The sequence below is a fragment of the Penaeus japonicus genome, unplaced genomic scaffold, assembly GCF_977035675.1.
Source record: "Penaeus japonicus unplaced genomic scaffold, GWHDUDI00000001_assembly GWHDUDI00000041, whole genome shotgun sequence".
NCBI classification, from domain to species: Eukaryota; Metazoa; Arthropoda; class Malacostraca; order Decapoda; family Penaeidae; genus Penaeus; species Penaeus japonicus.
Window position 1 is genome coordinate 13,221,564 of NW_028234443.1, and position 9,459 is coordinate 13,231,022.

The window sequence follows — 9,459 nt, forward strand, 5'->3', positions numbered from 1 at the left end:
TCTCTCTCTCTCTCTCTCTCTCTCTCTCTCTCTCTCTCTCTCTCTCTCTCTCTCTCTCTCTCTCTCTCTCTCTCTCTCTCTCTCTCTCTCTCTCTCTCTCTCCTTAATATTTGTTCTCCATCTTCCTCATATCGTTGTTGTTTGTGTCATGTTTTTTTATTTTTTTATTAGGAGATCTTTTACTTGTTCATTATCTTTTTTTTCTACGCATTTATCATCATTGTCATATTATTTTTATTATTGTCATATTATCTTTATAATTGTCATCATTATCATTGTTATTATCATTATCATTATATATATAATTTTTCTTATTTCTCTGTATCTAGCAGTAGCTGTGCCTTGCCATATATTTTTGTTCCTTACCTATGAATTAATAATAATATAGATGATGTTAACAATAATAATGACGTGAAAGGTGAAACAATAAAGATAGTTGATGATAATACTGTACACACTACGATAGCAACAATATAAAATGGAGACATGCATGTATGCGCGAGATTGTCCCGAACTATTAATATTCAGTAAAAAAATGCTGATTCACCACTTCATTCTCATTTTCTTCGCAGTTGAAGAACAACATCGTGGCAGAGAAGGGTTCACCTGTGTCCTTGCACGCGCAGTTGTTCCAAACCACAGACAAAATTATCCAGAAATCAAAAGAAGCTGAAATGAATGTGGCCGCGTCTGTGAACCTTGTGAAAGAGTGAGTGAACCGTTTAGTTAAATTTCCAATATTTAACTTTTTTTTCTTCATGTTTTGCTACCTATTCGTCTGTTGTAATTTTTTTTTCACTTATTTTAGAAGCGTGTATATTTTCAGCTTGTTCTTGCGTGTGATTTATTAAACTAATTCATTAGGTCATTTTTGTTTTTCAACTTTATAATTTTCTTGATATTTAAACTATCTGAATTAAACTATTTACTCATTTTAGCTGATTATTCATTTCCGGCACGTTAACCTGTTTGTTTATTTATCAATAAACATTAAAATAAAGGATGATTGTAATTGTTAACACCCACAACTAAATGCGATCACATAAGCGTGTTACCCAAAAGCTAATCAATTCCCTCTTCCTCGCCCACAGATTTAACCTTACGAAGAACCAGGGAGGCTTCGGTCTGCCCAGATTCGGTGTCCAGAATACCATCATCGCCAACACGTGTCCTCAGGAGCCTCTCTGTCCCGATACCAAGTACAGGACCTTCGATGCAACTTGCAACAACCGCAAGAACAAGGAATGGGGAAAGGCTGGCACCGCGTTCCAGCGCATTTTGCCCCCTGATTACCAGGATGGTGAGATTTTTGCGGTTTTGGGAAAGACGATCAGTTGATGGTAGCAAGCTTATTATTTATATAATTTTGCAATGTTTAAGGATATTAATAATAGTGGTCATTTTAAGATGTTGATATTTTTTTGATGCTAGGCCTTTTCATAGGATATGATTGGTACAATTAGAAACTTGATCATGTTACGGTTATTTTTTCTGGAGAATTAAAAAGAATCGTTTTCCCCTCTTCGTTTCAAACATTTTTTAAAATTATCCATTCAGTAGTGACCACCAGTTCTATGATCTACAACAATTTTCTCCCCCCCCCCCCTTCCCCAACAGGTGTAAACATGGCCAGGCAGTTCTCGGCAACCACCGGCGCCCCCCTGCCTTCCCCTCGCTCCATTTCCTCAAACGTTATAGTCGACAGGGATGCAAGATACGATAACTTCACTATCCTCATCATGCAGTGGGGACAGTTCTTGGATCATGACATTACCCACACGCCCATTACGAAGGGTGAGTTGGTTGGGGTTAGCATGAGAATGTGTAGGTTATGTAGGTTAACGATGGTGGGGATGGCGTTGTTAACTTTACTGGTAATAATGAAGTTAACTGTTATGATAATGTTACGTATACTAATAGATATAAGGACACAAGATGATATTTATTGCTATAATAATGACAATCGTCATCATGGTTTATTAATTATCATCATTATTATTGATATCATCATCATTGTAATTATTCTTATTGGCACCATCATCAATCATTATCATCATAATGTAACCGTGGTTTACATCAAAATCTCGTCAAAGATTTGATTCTATCTGTTAAACTTACGGCCACGATAGAGTAAAGATCGTCCCCCCCCCCCTCCGGGATGGTGTCGGCAGACGGGTTATCGTGTCATTCATTTATCCGTCTGTTTGTTACTCCCGTGAGGCGAGGCGAGGGGATCCTGCACACGGGATCGAATCCGACCGTTGGTTACATCAAAATAAGATTATCATTGTCATTGGTGTTGTTGCTGTTATTGTCATTATCATGATTATTATTATCGATGTTATTATTATCATCAACATTGTTATTATTATTGTCATTGTCATTATTTGTTGTTATTGGTGTTATCATCATTACAATCATTATTGTATTCATTATTATCATTATCATTATCACGTTTTTTTATTTCATTGTTGCCATTATCACTACTATATTTGTTTTACTGATACGGTAGAAATAGGCCTACTAACAAAAGCAGAAACAGCAAGGATAATTAAAGACAGAAAAATACTACGTTTCGATCGAATAAACAAACCAAAATAAACTCTCTACCAGCAGTCCCATCAACACATAAGCATAAAAAGAATTTAAAAAAATGAAAACAAAAACGCTTATCACATATCACTAGTCCCTCAGTCTCATATTTTGACCCTTATTCCCGGATTAGGTAAGGATAAATCAGACATCACGTGTTGCAAGCGAGGTCAGCGCAGAGAGCCGAGGGAACTGCACCCTGCCTGCATGCCCATTGAGATCCCAGAGACAGACAATTTCTTCAGCCAGTAAGTTTGCGGCGAGTTTGGTTTTGAAGTTTTTAAGTTTTTTTTTTTTTTTCTTTCTCTCTTTTAAGGAGGGAGAGACTTTTGTTTTTTGAGTTTTTAGTTTTTACCTCATTTGTTATTCTGATTTTTTTTCTATTGTAGGAAAGAAGGGTGAGTTAGTGTATTCATTGTTTTGTTTTCTTTTCTTTTTTCGTCAGTGGGAATCGAGATGATATGAAGAGATAGATCTTATTTTTTTCTTCCACTCCTTTGCTCTTTTTTCATTTGTATCTTCCATTTTCTTCTTTTTTATTTTGCTGTGATTGGATGAAGTCAAATAAAATCTTCATCACTGTCATCATCATCATCATCCTCGTCATTGGGTACTAAAGTGATGATGGTTAATGGAGTGAAATAACAGATACACGCGTTGATTCCAGGTTCGGCCAGCGTTGCATGGAATTCGTTCGATCGATGCCGGCAGTTCGCCCGGCTTGCAATTTCGGACCTCGAGAGCAGATGAACCAAATTACTTCCTTTATTGATGCAAGGTACATAGTCTTTTTTATGTGTGATGTTTTATGGGTTTCTTTTTTAATTATTTCGTGAAGACTTTGCATATAATCGAGGTTTGTCTTATCTTCTTATTTTCTTTTCTTTCTTTTGAAACGGTTGATTGTGTGTAAGGTCTAAAACTGAGATGTTAGCTAAATTTTACTATCTTGACTTTGAACTTTGAATAAGTCGAGAAAAATTAACAAAACTGATAAATCTTGAATAGTCCTTGAAGAATAACCATACCTTACACGAACTTCAATCTAAATACATTTCACTACATATCTACTCAACTCTACAAGGATTCTGATTTCCTTATATTCCCTCTACTTTACGAAAACCTTCAGTTCACCCAACATGCTCTACTTAACAAAAACTATATTCCCTCTACTTTACCAATCCTTCAGTTCACCCTACATCCTCTACTTAACGAACCTTTAACGCCTCCCTTCAGTTCACCCTACACTCTCTACTTAACAAAACCCTTAACACCGCCTCCCTTTCGACTCCAGCAACGTGTACGGATCTACAGAAGAAGAGGCAAAGGTCCTCCGGTCCTTCGTCGACGGAAAGCTGAAGGTGACGCCCCAGAATGGACACGACCTTCTGCCGCCGCACAGGGAGGAGTGCACGGACGCGTCGAGGCGGTTCCATTGTTTCAAAGCAGGTGAGGGGGTGAGGGAGAGAGGGAGAGGGGGTGGGCTTAGGGAGGGGTGGGGAAGGGAGGTGGATGGGGATGGATTGAGAGGTAGGGAGGAGGGAGGGGAGTGGGGATGGATGGAGAGGTAGGTAGGGGAGGGAGAGAGGGAGAGGGAGGGAGGGGAGGGGAGGGAGGAAGGTAGGTTGGGATGGATTGAGAGGTAGGGAGGGGAGGGAGGGAAGGGGAGGGAGGGAGAGAGGGAAAGGGGGGGACTCAGGGAGGGTAGGGAGGAGGGTTGGGATGGATTGAGAGGGGGAGGAAGGAGGGGAGAGAGGAGGGTGGGGATGGATTGAAAAGGGGAGGGAGGGAGGGAAAGGGAGATGGGAACTGGGAGGGGTGGTGGGAAAGGGGGATGGGAAGTGAGAGAGAGAAAGAGGGAGATAAAGAGAGGTTGGGGGAGGGGCTCAAAGTAGTCACGTGAAGTTGTGCCTGAGATATGAAGGAGGGATGTGCAGAGGGAGAGGAAGTGAAAGAGAGAGGTCACGATAGAGATGTACAGCATCAAATGATCAAATTAGAATGATTTTTTATCTCTCTCAGGATACTCCGGTAGCGCATGTGGGAATTTCAATGAAGCGGAGATCGTAATCCACAGATGGAGAGAAAAAAATGAATAAACTTAATAGCATATAGACAAATAAGTAGACAAGGATATTGAAAAAATAAGTAACCATTTCTGTATATATTTACGTTTAAATAGAAAGACAGACTAACAGATATATAAATAATTAAAGACAGACACATAAACAGACATGTAGATAGACAAACACACAGACAGACAGACAAACACACAGACAAACAGACCTGCAGATAGACAAACACATAGATAGACAGACATGCAGATAGACAAACACACAGACAAACAGACATGCAGATAGACAAAGACACAGACAAACAGACATGCAGATAGACAAACACACAGCCAGACAGACAGACACATCCGTACATCCAGAGCCCTAACCAAGAATTCCCACACAGGCGACATGCAGATGACAAACACACAGCCAGAGACTTCCGTACATCAGAGCCCTAACCGAATTCACACAGGCGCGACAATGCGGCAACACAACAGAATCGCCGGCGGCCTCAAGAGCCTGAATCCCGGCTGGAATGACGAGGTGCTCTACCAGGAATCGCGCAGGATCGTGGCGGCGCAGATGCAGCACATCACGTACAACGAGTATCTCCCCATCGTTCTGGGTGAGTGGATTTTATTTTATTTTTTATTTTTTATTTTTTATTTATTGTTTTCTTTTCTTTGTTAGTAGTGGTATTTGAGGTTTCTATTTTGTGAGGTATTTTATTTATGTTTCATTAGTTATATGTATATATGCATATATATATATATACATATATATATATATATATATATATATATATATATATATATATATAATATATATATATATATATGCATCATATATGTATGCATGTCATATATTTTCTTCTCCTTTTCTTTTTTGTGTTTCATATCCATTTCTTTAGGTGTAATTTCGTGTTTAGGAGAAGTCATTATCATAAACCGTGATTAAACACCCCCTTCCCTTCACGCTCTTAATAATTCTCAATTATATTCGTATAGGCCGAGAATTCATGGAAGTGTTCGGACTCGTGCCCAAGGAGACTGGCTACGCCCTCAACTACCGCGATGACATTGACCCCAGCATCAACAATGCTTTTGCAACCGCTGCCTTCAGATACGGACACACTCTCATCCACGGCACGATGGAGTGAGTGAGCAACCATTGTTTACATGTCTCTATAATGTTTTTGTTTGAGTGATAATACACTATTTGGCAAATAAAGGATTTCTGAGGAACAATTAATATTAGAAACCTGTATAAATATTCTTTGAAAATGTATTTAAATTTCATACATGTATATATATATTTCCAACCCTATACCATACCGATCAATAAAACAACCCGACGAATAATACAAACAAGATACTAAACCACCCATTTGCCTTTGCCACAGAGGTTATAGCAAATTCGGCACCATCGACCGCAATCTGACGTTGAGTAAACACCAGTTCTCGCCCTTCGTGTTGTACCAAAGCGATGGTGTCGACTCACTCCTTCGGGGCCTCTCCATTCAAGCTAGCCAGAAGTTTGATCATTTCTTTAGCGAGGAAGTAAGGATTTTGTTTTTTCGTTTATTGTCTGTTTTTGGTATATCTTTCAAGTTTTTTTTTTCATTTTGTTTTGCGTTTTAAATATTTCTTTCTTCCTCTCTTTCTTTCTTTCCAACTTTCTCTTTCGTTTTCTCTCCCTAATTTTCTCTCTCCCTCTCTCTCTCTTTCTCTGTCTCTCTCCCTCTCTCCCTCTCTCCCTCTCTCCCTCTCTGCCTTTCCCCCTCTCTCCCTTCCCCTCCCCCTGTCTCTCTCTCTCTCCTTATCCCCCTCTCTCCCTCTCTCCCTTTCCCCCTTTCCCCCTCTCTCCCTTTCCCCCTCCCCCTTCCCCCTCTCTCCCCCCCTTCCCTCCCCCTCCCCCTCCCTCTAAACCCCAGCAACATCGCCCTACCCCCCCCCCCCCCGTATCTCCCTCTCCTCAGCTGACCAACCGCCTGTTCGCCGGCCGCTCGGCCTTCGGCATGGACCTTGTGGCTCTCAACATCCAGCGAGGAAGAGACCACGGCTTGCCTCCGTACAACCAGTGGAGGAAGATCTGCAACTTGCCACTTGCAAGGAGTTTCAACGATCTGCGAGATGTGATGGATCCGTCTGTGAGTTTTCAATTTTTCTTAATTTTTATCAATTCATTTATCTATTTATTTTTTATTATGATTAGTGTGAGTTTTGATTTTTTTATCATGATTGTTGTTTCTTTGCTTGTTCTGATGTTGTTTGTTGATGTCTTTTGTATATTTTTTTTAAAGGTCAGGTTGCATATTAGAGATGATGCGTAGCTTGATGGAAGAGGCATATCAGATTTTTTTTTTATGAAATATATTACAAACTTAGGAAGAGCCTAGTTTTAGATAAACAGTATGAAGATAGACAATTAGATAGATATACAATGAAGATAGATAAATGGAAATAAAGATAGATAGAAAAATTGATATAGATATATATTTGATACCGATATACAGATATACAGAACGATAAATAAGTTATAAACATATGTATATAGCATATGTATCTGAATACCCAACCTGTAACAAATCAAAACCGTTTTCAAGCTTCTTTTAATCAATTAAAAAAAAAAAAATACTTTACCCTTTGTTCCTCTTACAGGTCATCAACCAGCTTAGCCTGTTGTACCAGAACGTGAATGACATCGACCTGTTCATCGGCGGGATAGCGGAGAGGCCGAGCGCTGGGTCACTCCTCGGACACACGTTCCTCTGCATCGTCGGAGACCAGTTCGCGCGCCTCAGGGTCAGTGGTTTTACTTTTCAGGTTTTGTTTGTCATGTGTTTATGATAGATGTAATTTTTATGAATGGTTTAGTTATGTGTGTATGTGTGTATATATATACATATGTAAATGTATATATATAATATAGATATATATTTATATATATGTATATATATATATATATATAATATATATATATATATATATATATATATTATATATACATATATATATATATACATATATATATATATAAATATATATTATACATATATATATACATATATATATACATATATATATACATATATATATACATATATATATATATATATATATATATATATATATATATATATATATATATATATATATATATCTAAACATATCAACACCTGTATGTATGTATATGTATATATAAGTTTACATATATATTTGTGTGTGTATGTTTATGTATATATGTATGCATGTATGCATGTACCTATGTATATATATATACGTACATACATCCCCTTGTTTGTTTATCAATTGATTAATTGTATTAGTGAACTTCATAAATGTTCAACCTTTACAGCTGGGAGATCGATTCTACTATGAAAACGGCGGCTTGGAGTCGTCCTTCTCAGAGCTGCAGCTTCAGGAGATCAGGAAGACGACATTATCGAGGGTCATGTGCGACAACTCCGACCTGGACATGATGCAGCCTCTCGCTTTCGTCAACGCGCATCTCGCGTAAGTATTCGGACACTCTGGTGGAGCCGCTTCTTCGGGGGAGTGGCTCGGTTTTGTTCAGTTGGGTGGGATTTTTTTTCGTTCAGTTTGGTGGAACTATTGTTTATTTATTAACTTTTTGTTCAGTTTCGTGGAACATTTCATTCAGTTAAGGGGAACTTTTTGTTCTATTTGGTTATTTTTAGGTCAGTTTGGTTTTCTTGTTCAGTTTGGAAATGTTTGTTCAGTTTGGTTATTTTTTTCGTTTAGTTTAATGGAAATTTTATGGTTTTTTTTTTTTATTGGTTCAGTTTGGTGGAAATTTTTGTTCTGTTTGGCTATTTTTTCGTTCAGTTTAATGGAACATTTTTGTTTATTGAGTAACTTTTTGTTCAGTATGTTGGAACTTTGTAGGCTAGCTTTTGCTGTCTGTTTCTCTGTATGTGTTTTGATACCTACAAACAACCTTGTGTAGGTGCATTTGAGTTCGTGTTTATGTTTGTATATTTCTTCATCTATTTATATAACTATGCTTTCTATGCAAATATATAATACAATACCTCTTAAAACCATGCAACCCCCATACTTCTAACAAGACGCCTAACAACTTCTTTCCCTCCTACAGGAACAAGCGCGCCCTCTGCAATTTTGGAAACCGCATCCCCACGATGTCTCTGGACCCCTGGTCGAATGAGCCCGTGTGGGTCTAAAAGCGCCGGGAATCTTTAAAGATAGAATTATGCATTATTTGTGTGTTCATTTATTTCATTCTTTTGGCATTTTTCATGTTACCTTTTTGTTAGAGAGGAGGAAATGATTTACAGATTTACGTGAATAGGTGATATGGTTGTACTTGTTATTTGAGATCAGTGGTTTCACCGGATGAAATGTTGGTGTAATTAATTTTTTGTTTCACGAGCTGCATATTTCGGTGCATAAATCAGCGGGTTTTGCAAAGACTACCTTGTGTCTTGAAAGATTATATTAATTCCACGCAGTTTCAAGGTACATGATATATTTATTGTGATTTGAGTCCTCAATAAAACATATTTCATTTACAGTAATTGTTTTATGCAAACCTTTATAGATACTACTTACATATATACACGTATGTGTGTGTGTGTGTGTGTATGTATGTGTATATATATGTGTGTATATATAATATATATATATATATATATATATATATATATATATATATATATTATATATATATATATATATTGTATATGTGTATATAAATATATATATATATATATATATATATATATATATATATATATATATATATATATATATATATTATATATATATAT

At 37.4% G+C, this 9,459-nt stretch overlaps 1 protein-coding gene across 1 annotated transcript in view; it reads left to right on the forward strand.

The window, feature by feature from the left end:
• The window catches only part of LOC122252809 (immunomodulatory peroxidase), a 26,601-nt gene extending 17,398 nt beyond the window's left edge, over window positions 1–9,203 (forward strand). Inside the window, exons 5-17 of the mRNA XM_086534401.1 lie at window positions 573–709; window positions 1,092–1,300; window positions 1,618–1,794; window positions 2,726–2,840; window positions 3,260–3,370; window positions 3,887–4,049; window positions 5,064–5,274; window positions 5,657–5,804; window positions 6,052–6,208; window positions 6,628–6,798; window positions 7,310–7,453; window positions 8,007–8,164; window positions 8,769–9,203. Coding sequence (XP_086390527.1) covers window positions 573–709; window positions 1,092–1,300; window positions 1,618–1,794; window positions 2,726–2,840; window positions 3,260–3,370; window positions 3,887–4,049; window positions 5,064–5,274; window positions 5,657–5,804; window positions 6,052–6,208; window positions 6,628–6,798; window positions 7,310–7,453; window positions 8,007–8,164; window positions 8,769–8,853 — 1,986 coding nt within the window. The 3' untranslated portion in view covers window positions 8,854–9,203. The remainder of the gene's footprint in view (window positions 1–572; window positions 710–1,091; window positions 1,301–1,617; window positions 1,795–2,725; window positions 2,841–3,259; window positions 3,371–3,886; window positions 4,050–5,063; window positions 5,275–5,656; window positions 5,805–6,051; window positions 6,209–6,627; window positions 6,799–7,309; window positions 7,454–8,006; window positions 8,165–8,768) is intronic.
• The last annotated feature ends 256 nt before the right edge of the window (window positions 9,204–9,459 follow it).